General features: G+C 45.1%; 2 protein-coding genes across 2 annotated transcripts; one reads left to right on the top strand and one right to left on the bottom strand.

The window, feature by feature from the left end:
• The first annotated feature begins 102 nt into the window (after positions 1-102).
• Positions 103-2,549, top strand: LOC109736193 (phosphatidyl-N-methylethanolamine N-methyltransferase). Its single transcript, XM_020295407.3, has 2 exons — positions 103-474; positions 2,031-2,549. Exons 1-2 carry the CDS (start codon positions 224-226, stop codon positions 2,278-2,280), a joined length of 501 nt encoding a protein of 166 aa, XP_020150996.1. The 5' UTR covers positions 103-223; the 3' UTR covers positions 2,281-2,549.
• Positions 2,550-4,589: 2,040 nt separating this feature from the next.
• LOC109736194 (nuclear cap-binding protein subunit 2) lies at positions 4,590-9,937 on the bottom strand. Its single transcript, XM_020295408.4, has 8 exons — positions 9,753-9,937; positions 9,447-9,670; positions 6,476-6,614; positions 6,356-6,389; positions 6,035-6,133; positions 5,162-5,212; positions 4,999-5,081; positions 4,590-4,916 (listed from the first exon to the last, which is right to left on the bottom strand). Exons 1-8 carry the CDS (start codon positions 9,768-9,770, stop codon positions 4,839-4,841), a joined length of 726 nt encoding a protein of 241 aa, XP_020150997.1. The 5' UTR covers positions 9,771-9,937; the 3' UTR covers positions 4,590-4,838.
• Between the last annotated feature and the right edge of the window lie 5,577 nt (positions 9,938-15,514).

Raw genomic sequence — 15,514 nt, 5'->3', positions numbered from 1 at the left:
TGTAATGCACTCGGTGAAATGGTTAGCATCAGAATTCGGAAATTTGAGCAAGAAAGAGGAAGCGCACGTCAAATTCTCAGCCGTGCACCTCATCGCCAAGCGCCTTATCAAAAGTTCAGTCCCGTGTGGGGCAAACCGTCCAACATTTCGCCTGCTCTCTCTCAGTCTCTCCGTGCTAAAATCGAAACCGCGCAAATCCTAGGCTAGGCCACCGGCGCCCGAGATGGCGGCGGCCTTGGCGGCGGGCGTCGGCGTGCTGCTGCCGTTCCCGTTCTACTGGGCGCTGTGGACGCGCCCGCAGCGGTGGGTGGACCTGTGCGGCCGGGGCGCCGACCCGTGCCGCCGCATGGCGCAGGTCTCCCACGTCCTCAAGGCGCTCCAGCTCCTCGCCCTCGCCTCCGTCGCCTCCTTCTCCTGGCCCCCTCCTCTCTGCGCCCTCCCCCTCCTCGCCTTCGGCCAGTACCTCAACTTCAAGTAAGCACCAGCCTCCTTCGCCTTTAGATTAGCTTCTAGGTTTTCCATGTCTGTCTTTTGCTAGAAGCTACTCATCGTTTTTGTTTCCCTTACTAAATTGCAAACCTGTTGGAGCTTAATATGCCGTCATAGAGTTCGTGGTTCAGAAAGAAAACAGATAGTCCTCTTGGGATGACAGACTGGACTGTGTGTTCTACTCCCTCCGTCCCATAATATAAGAGCATTTTTTACACTAGTGTCCAGTCCAAAACGCTCTTATATTATGGGACGGAGGGAGTATATGACTCTTGACGTGGATGGTGTATTAATCAGGAAATTTGTGCTATTTAGCTAATGTGAAGAAATGGACTGGAATTTCATCTTGTGTTGACAAATGTGAACTCATGGTACTTTAATTATGAGTAAAAACAGTAGTGCTTTAAGGTTGGTCATAGTGGGATGCACGATATCATAGTATATCATAGGTTGGTATGTTAGATGACATCATTTATTTTTTGGTATCCACCAACACATCTATTGGATTATCTTTCTTCCCGTTCTCAGTAATGGGCCAGGCACTCAAGCTTAATTATCATGCTCTTGTTCTTGTTGTAACCTTGGATGTTTTATGAGCTTGGAAACCCTTGCAAATGTGGTGGGGTCTTTGATCACTAAGCATGATAGTTCACCAAAAAAATATTAGCTACTCCCTCCGTCCGGAAATACTTGTCTTAGAAATGGTTGTATCTAGACTTATTTTAGTTATAGATACATCCATTTTATCCATTTCTAGGACAAATATTTCCGGACGGAGGGAGTATAAGACAATGGGGTAGTTGTTGTAAGCGATGTCAGCAAGTTAGGTCTTTGCATGCTCTTGGAAAAGTTAGAAGTATGTGTTTCCAGTTTAGAAGTTAATGGCCACTCCTGGTAACAATCATGGTAATCTATGATGGTGTGATTTTTACATGTGAAACCAGTCCCCTGGAAATTGTAGACATTGCTGCCTTAGTAAAGAATACATTAATATGCTACAGGTACATGACTACTATTTTATGACTGTGCTAAAGTGGTGATGCCCATTCATTTCTATGCTTTGTAAATTCTGGCAACACTTAATATCACTCTGCATTGTGAGGCCTTGAGGCAGTCAGGCTCCAAAATCTGTTGGTGTTCCGTTTTTTTTTGTGGACTATCATCGCATCCTCTCTACTGTCGTACATGTGACTTCCGTATCACATATCATTGAAGCAATGGGCAGCAAATAAGTGAATAACCAATTTGTACATGACTGTTTTGATAGACACTACATTCTACTCCCTCCATTCCTAAATATAAGTCAATTTAGAGATTCCAATATGGACTACATACGGAGCAAAATGCATGAATCTACACTCTAAAATATATCTATATACATCCGTATGTAGTCCCTAGGGAAATCTCTAAAAAGACTTATATTTAGGAACGGAGGGAGTACATTTGTCAGCCAAATTTGTTAGTTCCATCACATGTAAAAAGCAAGAGAAGTACACCGTCGTTGTCTGAACCCACTTCTGAGACATGTGGTTTTCCTTCAGGGTGTACCAGCTGCTGGGCGAGTCGGGTACCTACTATGGCGTCCGGTTCGGGAAGAAGATCCCGTGGGTGACGGAGTTCCCCTTTGGCTACATCAAGGACCCGCAGTATGTGGGGAGCATCCTGAGCCTCGTGGCGCTGCTGTGCTGGGTTCCCTTCCAGTATATTGTGTTGTGGTGCCTCGGTTATGTTTTCATGATTTTGGTGGAAGACAAGGAAGATCCAGCCACCCGTGCCAAGTTGCTCTCCTGACTGTTGTATATGTTGTGCGGTTGATAGATGACTCGAGATCTCTCACTGTCCATTAGTTGTGTTGTTCCTGGACGTGTCCCAGTCATGCCTTTTTTTTTTTGCGGGTGTGTCCCAGTCATGCTGGCTAGACATTTTGTTTAATAAGGAGATGTGAGTGTTGTTGTTTTCTTATCACGGCTCTCAGACCGTGAGAAGGTCTTTTGTGTCTGGCGTTTAGACCCTGAGATGGGCTTCTATACTATTAATAAAAAAAATAGGTATTCTTATTCCGTCATGCTATTTTATGAAAAACCCCTTAATGTTTTTGACATTAAACCCGCAGTACATATCAAATGTTTTTTTAAATACTCATATCTTCTAAACCGTAACTCCAAATATAATATGTTATATATGAAATTTGATTAGAAAAATATATAGAATCTAAATATGATATTATTTTACCTGATAACAATTTAAAATATACTATCTAGGCTGCAATGTTAATCGCCACACCAACGCTTCCTCGCCTCTAACCATCAACCTGTCGCGTCGTTTACCATCTCCAACGGCGATACGATCCTCTACCTTTTCTCGGTAGGTGCGATGCCAACATCAGCAAACGACCCAGTAGCCTACCGGCGTGCCACCATTGGCTTATTAGACGACGCGCACCACAACCTTTGCTGAGCCGCTCCTCCCTGTAGGCGGCGAGTTCTGGCCACATCAAGACGAGCCGCAGTGCCGCATCGTCCTCCGTCGCCTGAAATGGAGTCGGCCTGTTGGACGATGTGGACCACAAGATCATTTGTTTTTGTCGTTTTTCTTTACTCACCCGTAAAAACACCTCATCCCAAACATGACATGAATAAATGCATGATCACTTGCTTGTTTCTTTGTACGGATTAAATCTGCATGCAAGCCGTGTTGAAATAGAACACCTGTAGAATCTTAAACATCGCTTTTGTAGGTTAAGACCATCTTTGTTTGAGCCATAGCTACAAATTCTCAGATTATAGACCATCTTTTATAAATTAAGAGCGTGTGATATTTTTTTCTCCTGTTGCAACGCACGGGCCTTTTTGATAGTCTACACCTATGACGTTAAGCTCGATTATCAACTGTTGGTTGTTTGGATAGCTGGGTGGGGAGTCGCGATCGGACAGACGGGACACTGGGGAACATTTTCTGGGAGGTACTAGGTTTTTTTGTTTGGAAAAGATAACTGGGGAACATTTTCTGGGAGGGAGGTCCTATGGAAAGCCCTCAAAGCCATCTGATCATGATCGAATGGCAATTTTCTCGTAAAACGTGGCAATTTTTTATGCATTCGAGTTTAAACCACATAAACCTACCTGCCATGGTGACAAAACTTTTTATGCATTCGATGGTTTGACGACCACGGAGTATAGTCTTTCGGTCTTTCTCTTCTGGAAATGATAAAGCCAAAATGTTCGAGATTTGCCCATGGCAAATTGAACGTTTTTTATGGCAACTCTAATTGACGCGAGGATGGTAATTTTAGTTGAGAAGCCCAGCAATTTCCTGGCAAAACCAAACTGAGCGGGATTGTCATGCTTACCAACTAAACTTGTCATCCCTCACATATACAAATTGCCATAAATAACATTCAATTTGCCATGGACAAATCCCGAACGTTCGGGACTTACAGGCATCCTTCTCTTTCTACATCAGAATTTGGAGAAAAACATTCAATACCCGGGTCTCGCATCACATAACTTCTTGCAAAATATCAGGTGCCTGAAAGTCACTTTTCTGCATCACACGAGGACAAAAGAGGGGACGACGTGAGGAGCACTTTTCTGCATCGCACGAGGACAAAGGAGGGGACGACGTGAGGAGCGTAGCGTCGGCCATGGCAAGGCCAAGCCATGGGCCAAGCCATGACCTCACCGGAGACGAAGACGGCGCTGTGAGGCGGAGGCTAGGAAGCAAGTTAACAGGTGTGGGCACTGCCGACCGAACAGGAGGTTGGGAGAATTTAGAGAGATGGTCGCGGCAATGGCAGTGAGAGAGGGCACAGGGCGGCGAGGGGCAACACCCTCCAGCCACGGGAGGTGGTCGGGGCAGGTGGGCTGAGGATCAAGCGCTGATCTGTTTGTGGGGGAGAAGAATACAGGCTGAGGTTAAAACGACCATCCAATTGTCGATTTGGCATCCAACGTCTCAGATTTTTTACTTACGCCAAAAAAAAAATTTAGGTACCTGAGATATAGGTGTTTCCTTAAATATCAGGTCTGGTTGGTCTATAGTTCTTCTCGGCCACCGTATGATCTCACTGTGACTGGTCATAACTTTCTGGAGATTCATGGTTCAACTAATCAGTGGCCAGCACCCAATGGTCACTATTCTTAGAACTTAATAGTCTTAATCAGCAGCATACACATGCAAGAGTTTCAGGGGGTGCAAGTCATGCAAAGGCTGCACTATGTTGATGAACTGATTCTAAAATGGAGGCAAAATGTGAATGGCTCAAGGGAAAATCAAGTCATATGGCATACAAACGGATAGATAATACTACTATTGTGCATTTGAATATGGCAGCAATTTGCTTCTCGGGTTCAGCGCCGGCGTTTCTTATCGTAGTCGTCATCTTCATCATCAGAATCACCTTTCTCGCGAAACCTGGGATTCTTTTCCTGTACAAGAAACCATGGAATACTCAATAAATGTCTTATGTCTGTGAAGTGGAGGGAAAGAGAAGGTAGATGATGTAAGTACAGGCTCTTGATTAGCATCTCTCTTAGAATCCGAGTCAGTTGCTCTCCTGGCCATATCTGGTGCCGACCGTCTCCGTTGGTAATCTGACAGAGCAGCAGATTGTGTTATTTTCTACCTCCAAAAAGTATAACATGGATATAAGGATATATGAAAGCTGTGGCACCTCCTCTGTCATTCCGGTCGCCATATCCTCTCTTCCTGTCAGCTCTATCAACTGCATATTAAAATGGAAAGTACATATGTTTTTGGTGAGTAGTTAATATAGTTACGCTCAGCCTGTCTGGAGTCAAATACTGAAAAAAACATGAATACATGCAGCAAAATCACATATCTGACGGCATACGAATGGTTGTACAACCCTACACATTTTTGTGTCATGTAATAACTGAAATCTAAAGCCGGCATAACACTACATATGCCTAAAGAATGGAAAGAAACTGGACTCCCTCCCATTAGCAGGTCATAGATAGAAATAAATATCCGACTGTGTAGTGCAGCTATATGCAAGGTGAAGTGCTACTGTAGACAAACACTAACATGGGCTCTGTCAGAAGCTAGCTACTTTAACTGTGAAGTCAAACTTCACGATAGGAGGTGGCATGGCATTTTTATTTCATCAAACTATATTTAGAAGATTTAAACAATGGATGTATTGTTTCTGTTTGTCTGGCAAATACTCTCTCTGTTTCTAAATATAAGCCTTTTTAGATATTTCAATACGGTCTACGTATGGATGTACATAGACATATTTTAGAGTGTAGATTCACTCATTTTGCTCCGTATGTAGTCTGTATTGGAATCTCTAAAAAGGCTTATATTTGGGAAAGGAGGGAGTAGTTCCCAGTTGCAAATCTATCGACGAGCCTACTGTACACAAGCAACCACTTAACATGCTATTACGGATTTACCGTTCTAATACACATAAGTGCTTTTAGTAAGGTACATGGAGACACAAAATTACAAGGTATGTAAAAGCAATATAAATGCATACAACACTTTGTTAAAAGCACATAATACAACTAAGTTCAAAACTTACACTGCGGTGGAGCATTCGTTTGAAAACCTACACCATAGTCAACTAATTCTCTTTGTGCTTCTAGCTCTTTCTGAACCATCTTGCCATAGCCACCTCTTCGTTAGATTCATTAAGGAAGATTCAAGAAAAAGAGAAACATGTAAAGGCATACCAAATGAAGAGTGAACCTATAAGAAAAATATAAATAAGCATCTAAAAAGCAACCAACAGTGTCCAGATGCACAGGCAAATTGTTGATTTTTAGATAGCGTGGTAGGTTTCTGAGTATGCTAGCACTCTCACATCACTGCAGTAAGTGGCAATTTTAGTATCAAAGGATATCAGGATCATAATCCGTGCGGTACTCATCTCGGACCTATGAAAGGAGTTAGCAATATCAGTATAAGTAGGGTACAAGGCCTATATATCTGTTGAATATAAAGAGTAAGATCGCAATAATACTTGTCCACCACTCCTTCCACGGCCCCATTGTCTGCCTTCTTCAAAGCCCCAATCAAAATCAACACGGATTGGGCGATCATCAAGCATTGTGCCACTAATATATTTTACTGCATCTTCAGCATCTTCCCTGGAGTAGTACCTGAACAGGGAGGAACAAAAAGAGTAGGTCATAAACATTGCAGGCTGACAGGGTAGCCAGTTAGCCAATATTGGCTCAAACTAGACATTAGCCATCTTCCAAACTTTAAAGACCACCAAAACGCACTCAAATATATTGATGCAGACAAGAACGTGATATATGACTATCAGATAAACACCTCTTACATGTATATATAAAGTCAAAACATCAGGAAATGCCCTACCCAAGTCCTGTGCACCGATTTATCCCAGAACAAGGCATATTGTGGTTCGTGAGATCACTAGCACACAGTTCCTACCATTACTTTCAATATTCATGGAACGCATAAAACCAAATATGGCAACAGTTAGATCAGCCTACCAAATCCGGGAACCTCACTAGGATCTGGAAAGATCCCATTGGAGATCGGAGCCCGTTTCAAGAACAATATCCCCTGCTGTTTGATATTTGCAACAATCAAGACTGTACTGTGGATAAACTTGGCCATGTTGATGTACATACGTTTTTCCGTAGGAGACTCTCCTCTGATATGCTGGACCAGTGGAAAGATATCAGAGACACCATTGCAAGTATTCCGTTGACCCAGGAAGATGATAAAGTGACCTGGGGGCTTGCGAGCAATGGGAAGTTCTCAACCAAATCCATGTACAAATGGCTAGAAAAAACCCTTAGTGGGTGTCATTATAGATGGATCTGGAGAGCTAAAATCCCCCTCAAAATCAAAATATTCATGTGGCAATTGTCCCAGGACGCTGTCCTTACTAGACAGGTCATGAAAAGGCGAAGATGGCCTGGTAACCCTAGTTGCTCTTTTTGTAATAATGTTGAAACATCCCAACACTTGTTTTTTACTTGCCCTGTTGCTAATGTGGTGTGGCGCTGTATTGGGATGGCATTGGGTACAGACAGGTGCCCAAATAACTACTGGCAATATTATGCTTGGTGCAACACTTTCCTCCCCGGCGGAGAGGAATACTATACCGTAGGCCTGGCTGCCGCGTGTTGGGCTATATGGCTTGCTCGTAACCGAGCTACCTTTGAGAAAAAACAAATTAAAACACCTTTCGAGATTGTTTTCTCCATGTGCTCCTTTCTCATATATTGGACAGGTCTTCAAAGCGAAGGAGGAGCCAAGGAGCTGCAGGGAGGCGCAGAGATGATCAGGGCGGGTACAATGAATCTGCTGAAGATGTGCAACGCGATGCACCGACCGATCGAGAGCGAATAGAAGGTGTCAGATCGCTACTTTCCTTCTTCCGGTGGTGGGACGCTCCTTTGGATAGCTGATGCTGTTTTGGTCTCCATGTAGCTGGCTTTGGAGAATGATTTCATCCCTCTAGCCTGGCTGGATGGGCTTTTGTAATAGGCTGTAGCTTTTGTTCGAACTGTGATTTGGTGTTATCAGGTTTTCGCCCCACGGCACTCGTTTCAATGGCGAGCGAGTGTGGTGGGTTTCCTGATAATGCCCGAACTCGCTCTCCTCTTTCCCTCCTCCTGTTGTCTCTGGAACTAGTGTATTTCCGTTCATTTGCAATGGAAAGGGGTGCAGCCCGGTTCAAAAAAAAAGAACAAACCATGTACTCACCCCAGTTTGTGATCTTACCATAGGGGCAACCTTGACTGACCCACTAACCAATCTAACCAGATTCAGATACATGATGCCACACTTAACCACCACTTAGCCAAGACAATCCCAGCCCGCTCGACGACAAAAACGTATTCTAAATAATAGTGCACAGGTGAACAGAACATGCATCGTGTAGCGATATCCAAGCAGCAGATTCCTTTTTAAGAGATACATATGACCAATGTTCAGGATATCAGTAACTGGTACCATATTACTGGTGAGGCTGAGTAGGGATTAATCAGCGAATCGTCCATTTAACTGAATTTATGTAACACATTTATCGCGAGGTTAACTAGGGCCATATCTATATATCCTAGGCTATGTAGCAACATGTAATGTATGAAGTGTCTAAATATGCAATCCTAGGCTACATAGCAACAAGGATAAGTGTTTGATGTTCTGATGATGTTGCAGCCGATCTGGAAGGCCCTAAACCTTCACGAGCGGGAGCAGAAACAAGTCGAACGGGAATGGAAGGGAGCGACCTACCTAATGTGTGGCTGTGAAAAGTAGGGAGGGAAGGGGCCGGTTTTGGGCTAAAAAATGGCAAGCAGTTAATTGGCCCGACCGATAATTCGGCCTTACAGCTGATAAATCGGCTTGTCAGACAAATTAACTGGACCTACCAGTTAATTGCTCGAGTAACACGTTCTCGCATCGGGAGGGGTCCGAATAGCAGTTAACTGACCATATCGGCAGTTAAATGGGCGATATTTGGAACAATGCATATGATAGGGAAGCCATTGTGAAGCCATAAGGCCTAGTTCTAGAAGAACCAAGGATACACTATATGGTGCTACTCCCTTACAAAACCTGCAACTGTGTTCCACAAGACCTACACAACATTTAACTGTTCAAGCTACGCCATATTTACAGTGTGACAGCATATGTTCCTGTTCTAGCACGTTTCTCGCATTCCCAGCAGCACGGAAATTGCATCAGGCATTCTAGTATCACAATTCAATGATTAACTCTCACAGTCACAACAGCACACTGCCACCGAATTAAGTCAATGCATAATCAGAACTAGATGGCCACCTTCCAAGCATCTAATTGCATAAAAAACCACATTTGAACCTTAATTTCTAACAAAATTAGGTCAATGCCTTTGGTCTAAAATTTTGACATACTACATCACCGGATCCAGCACAAGAACAATTGAACAAATTAAACGCAAGGGGCTCATCAAGGAAAAGAGCACGCACAGTACGAAGCAGAAGCCGCAGGGGGTCTTGGTGTTCTTGTCGAGGCCCATGATGATCTTCTTTATCTCGCCGGCGCGGGAGAACAGCTCGTAGGCCTGCTCCTCCGTGGTGTAGAAGGACATGTTCCCCACGTACACCGTCAGCGACGCCAGCAGCGCCGCCTCAAACTCCTCCTGCGTCCCAGGGAACCGCCGGTCCCTGTACACCGACAGCTTGCTCGGGTCCTGGAAGAGCAGAGGCGCGGGCCGTGTGAGCGGAGAGTAAGCGGGGGTCGGATGCCTGGTTAGGGTTCGGAGGGATCCATACCTTGAAAAGGGACGCCATTGTTGCGGCGGCCGCGCGAGGTCGACAGCGCTTGTCGAGGGTTTTGAGTCGAGCAAAGGGTTGCGGGTGGGGAATTTGATGGTCTTTTGTGGGGAGTTCTCGTCTTGCGCCTATCGCCGATCCCCTTTCGCTCAGGAACAACCACCGAGTGTAATGACCAACGATGAAAGAGTAAATTTTCAGATCTCACTATTTTCCTTTCTTCCTTTTTCTTGAAAGGAAAAGGCCTCGGATCTACTCCCTTCGTCTCATAATATAAGAACGTTTTTCAAGCTTTGGACAGAAGGAGTAGTATATTAATCAATTCAAATGTTAACAATCTGATGTTAGTTCAGTAGGCTTTTTGAAGCGAGACATGTTCAATTTCCGTGTACGAATCTCAAAGCGAGACATATGGCAATCACTGTTCGCTCTCACACACCCTTCTAAGCAAATTATGAAACGGTGATACTAGACGATTCGCTCGGGATGACAATATGAGCAAACACATCCGAAATGATAAATTCTGTTTTTTAGTATGGCAATTTTTATGAATTCCCGTTGATGTGGCATGGCAATTTTCATTTGCCAGTATGTCAAACCTGAACAAGTTATCTTTTTTTTAGGTTGGCAATTCTCCATATTGCATCATGGCAAATTCTTGAAAACACATAGGAATTACTCTGGTGCAGCATGACAAATCTCTGACAATGTTATGAACCGACGATATTAGACGATTCGCTCGGATGACAATCTGAGCAAACACATCCGAAATGATAAATTATTTTTTTAGTATGGCAATTTTCATGAATTTCCGTTGATGTGGCATGGCAATTTTCATTTGCCAGCATGTCAAACCTGAACAAGTTGTCTTTTTTTAGGTTGGCAATTCTTCATATTGCATCATGACAAATTCTTGAAAACGCATAGCAATTACTCTGGTGCAGCATGACAAATTTCTGACAATGTTATAAACAGGCGATATTAGACGATTCACTCGGGATGACAATGTGAGCAAACACATCCGAAATGATAGATTATGTTTTTTAGTATGGCGATTTTCATGAATTCCTATTCATGTGGCATGGCAATTTTCATTTGCAAGCATGTCAAACCTAAACAAGTTGTCTTTTTTAGGTTGGCAATTCTCCATATTGCATCATGGCAAATGCTTGAAAATGCATAGCAATTACTCCGGTGCGGTATAACAATTTTTTCTGACAAATTTTCTGCTAGATGAAAAAAATTCTTTAAAATATGCCAAATCTTTATACAATAGCATGCCAAAGCTGTTTTAGCATGACAATTCTCGAGCATTCGCTTGGAGTGGTCTTTTGAGAGAACACTCCCAAATGGCGGCATTCGCTCGAATGACCTTTTGTAGAGAACGATAATTCGCTTGAGGGACTTCCGTGATGGAACATCAGCGCAATATTGAGGTCCTTATTCAAACCAGCAGCGTTGACACACTTATATCCATACCCATCTGTTTTAATTTCTCATACCAAAAAAACTAGGGTTTTCCCTTCTTCGACGTTGCGCCGTTGTGAATTTATCCCACCCATGCCGACCACCCCTCAATCCCCCATCTTCTTGGGCTGAGTAAGGTGGTTCCTCTGCTATCCTTCCCGGACTTGGTCGGCGATCGGTTGTTGAGTGCGGGTTGACGACAAGGTGACCTACTAATATAGGGTTCTAATGGCGGGTATACGAACTCCATTCGTATACCAAATCGATGCTTTTATTTCTGTGTTATTTTTGCAGGGGCTTGGACATTATGTGGTGATGTGTAAGAGATGGTGACAATCGTATAAAAGACCCACAAAAGCCACTTGGTTGCTTCATCAAGATGAACTTCACCCAGAAGTGCCCGACAATGTTTTCCAATACGAACCTTGTTCAAATAAAAGTTGCTTAGTACCGAGTTTCTCAACTTAAGTGAGGATCTCCCTTTTTAATTAGGCACGTAGGAGCTGGACACTTGTGTTTTGTGACACCCAAAAATTTTATTTGGTTTTATCAAAATCTTTATGACAAGTATTTGGTTTGGGTTCATCCAAGACTTGATCTTTGACCTTGGAGGTTTTTCACCTTGTGTTGACTCAACACAAATGTTTTTCATTGGGAAAGTTTGTGAAAATCCTTTCTTTTATAAATAGCCCTATGGCTTATGGGGTGATCCTTTCCCTTTCAAAATTTACCTCTTGCCATAACCTAAGTTGAAATCCCCCTCCCAAAAGCCATCTCCCCACTTTGTGTCAAGATAAACTTCAAATCCAGCAAGTTAAACTCCCCCATGATTTTATCTCCATTTATTCCTAATCAAAAACCTTTTTTGTCCTCTATTTTGACCCTTGGAGATTTACAAAGGAACCACTAATTCTCCTTTGAGTTTTGCCTCCAAACAAATTTCCCTGGCTAGTCCTTAGAACCCTCAACCAAGATCCAGGAAGATCCACTGGTCTCCAGTTCAAAATTTTCAAAATGTGCTTGCTGCAAGTTTGGGCCATATTTGTCAGATTTGATGAAATTAATTTGTTTCCTCCTCCTAAAAATCTGAGAAAATTCAGGCAGCCTCTGGATGCATCAAGAGGTCACCTCACCAAGCCCCAGCTCCAGAATATTTTTTTCCTCGTGCCAAATCATATCGTCGAACACCTGGCATGCACTGTTCCTGTCGAAGTTCAGAGTTCAGTGAAACAGTTTCAGAAGCCGGTGTCGTTTTCTTCAGAACCTCTCCTCGATCTCGCCAGTAGCCGCGGTGGCGCCTAGCTCCCTGTTCCCCCTCCTTATCCACCGCGCCGCACGGTCGCCTGGACGCTTGCGGGCGTCGACGGCGAGCTGGCAGAGGTGCGCCTCCCCGTGAGCGGCGGCAGCAGCGCCCGCTGCGGCTGCCAGAGAGGCGCAGCGAGGGACGGCGCCGTCCAGCACCGCCCAAGCCACCAGAGGCCACCGCGTGGCCGTCCCCTCCCCTGTGCACGCTGCAGAGCCGTCGTCGTGAACTGGAAGGCGCGGAGCGCGCTCCCTGCCGCCGTCGTGCCCGTACGGCCGTTCCGTCGAGGACCGGAGCATTACCCCAAGTCCGACCGAGGTTTTAGCGGAGAAACCGTGCCAGTGGACCACCACGATGATGCCAAACCACCTAAGCCTTCTGCCCAACCTCTGCCTCGCCGTAATTGCTCGCCGGCGTTATCCCGTTCACGGCCACCTCCTCAGATCGCCTATAAAAGGAGGTCCCGAGCTCGAACTCGAACACGCACCATCCCTACACCCCACAAGTACCACGCCAAGCCACTGGGAGAGCCTCGAGGAAGTCTTCTTCCCCAACTCCGGCCGCCTCGACCCGCTTCGGGATCCGGCAAGATTCGCTCCAGTGCGTGCACCCCTGCCTCTCAACCCATGCCAGTAGCATCCTAGTGCATCCACCTCTCTGACCCGCGCCCTAATTTGGAGTTTGCAGCACCCACCGGAGAGTTCCACCCTCGCCCGAACCACCGTCCGCCGGAGATAAGGTCGCCGTCGCCGTGGTGCTCGCCGACGGTCAAGTCCACCACCCACCGACGCGGAAGGACACCCTGAACCCGTAGGTACCCTCCGATCACCCTACCTCGCCGTGGATCAACGCCGGCGACCACCGCAGCCTTCGGGCGCCGGCGAACTCCGTTCGGAGTTTGAACCTGACGGGTGGGACCCCCCCGTCAGCCTCTCTTTCTTTTCCTTCGAACCGTTTTCTGAAGGCGCCTTCGGGCAAAGTGTGTTTTCCCCTCTGGGCTAGCGTATTTCGTACCGAAGCGTTTTCTGCTGTTTCAAACAAGCCCCTGGATCTTTTCTGTTTCATCACAGATTAGTCCTTGAACTAAAACCCTTATATCTTTTAAACAAAAGATGCTTTTTGATTGATTATTTTTTGTCAGTCTTATATTTTTGTCTAGTTTTTTATAGTATTTATTTGGAAAAAAATTGGAATAATTTTTATACACGCAACGGTATTCACGTTAGTATACGGTTTCTTTATACCGTAGATACCGGAGGAGGTGACGGAGCCGCGAACTTCGCCGAGCTAGACTCCGACTTCTCCGAACCAGGCAAGCATGTTTGAACCTTTGATGTGATGAGTGTTTTGCATGTTTGCTTGAATAGTTTGTGCATGGCATATGGGCATCGGTGAGTGTTACGTTGCATGCAAAGCAACTACCCGTGTGCTTCGAAGTTTGATGTGATCTTTTGATGGGAGATGACCTGATCATGTGGTGACATGAGAGGTAGTAAGATGGTATTGTTGCAGCATGCCAGTCTTATGTCAACCGTTAAACCCCGACGTTAACGTGGACCGAGCCACGTTACCGTTCGTCCCCTTTCGTACTGCCACATGTTTTCTGCAAAGAATACAGTTTAGTAAGTTGCAAACCTCTTTCCTTGTACACACCAAATAGAGGGGCCGGGATGAGGGTTCCATGGCCCTGGATTAAAGCCAGTCATCCGGTCAGGGGGCATGGGTGTTTCCGGTTGGGACCGAGAGGGGGGCACCCCTTAGAGCGCGCGATATAAATTTGATCCCATGCTACGCGAGGTTGTAGCCTCCCCGTCTCAAGGTTTTTCTTGAACGTTGCTTAGGGTGATTCCTGGCAACGGAATGTGGAATGGGTGTGTACTGGTTAGATGTGTTTCTCCCAAAATACCGTAAACGGAACTAGTCCCTTGTGACTACTGAAATCCGCTGGCTGTGGTTAAGAGTACAAACTCTGCAGAGTCAAACCTTCCGAGTCATCGTGTCCATGGTCAAGGACCTCGGTCAATGTATCCATAACAGTATCCATATCAGTCCCAGTGTCAGTCCTTGTGCCAGTCTCCGTGGAAATCTCGGTGAACAAGCTTGAGTGGTAAAACCGGTTGAATGTTATTCCTGTGGATGGACTAACCATTTTATTATTTCATACCTGAGTATATCCTTGAGATGATTTAAATTCATGAGCTACTGGGATATCAAGTTATGAAATATAACCCCTTTTTGTGATGTCGCTCAGACGTCCGACTGTGGCACTCTTGTCATTTACTTTTGATATAAGCCCTTTATGTGATGTCGCTCAGACGTCCGACTGTGGCACTCTTGTCATTTACTTTTGATATAAGCCCTTTATGTGATGTCGCTCAGACGTCCGACTGTGGCACTCTTGTTATTTACTTTTGATATAAGCCCTTTATGTGATGTCGCTCAGACGTCCGACTGTGGCACCCTCGTTATTTACTTTTGATATAAGCCCTTTATGTGATGTCGCTCAGACGTCCGACTGTGGCACGCACTGTCATTTATATTCCATTATAAGCCCTTTATGTGGTGTCGCCCTGACGCCCGACTGCGGCATTGTTAATTTATTTGTACCCTTTCGAGGAGTCATTTCAGACACTCGATTGGCCTTCAGTATTGCATTGGGATTTCGGGAGGACTACCGCCCGACTTCCTTTTTATTCCCATGCACTGCAAGTTCACTCACGGAGTGTGCATTATTAATCTGCTCATGTGCATCATGTTTGCATTTGTTATATCTTATGTCCAAACTGTCTTGCGAGTACTTTCATAGTACTCACCTGGCTTGTTGATTTGGCCAGATGTTGACGAAGGCGATCTCATGGATGATGAGTTTGATAGCGAGTCCGACGCCCAGAGGAGTCCCAGTCAGACCCGTGCGATCCTGGATTTGGTCACTTGTAGTATATACGCTTCCGCCACCCACAATAATAGTCCTCGAGCCTCATTCCGACGCTCG

The sequence above is a fragment of the Aegilops tauschii genome, chromosome 6 (assembly GCF_002575655.3).
Source record: "Aegilops tauschii subsp. strangulata cultivar AL8/78 chromosome 6, Aet v6.0, whole genome shotgun sequence".
Classification (NCBI taxonomy): Eukaryota; Viridiplantae; Streptophyta; class Magnoliopsida; order Poales; family Poaceae; genus Aegilops; species Aegilops tauschii.
The sequence above is the reverse complement of the archived record's forward strand: the minus strand, read 5'-3'. Positions and strand labels throughout refer to the sequence as shown.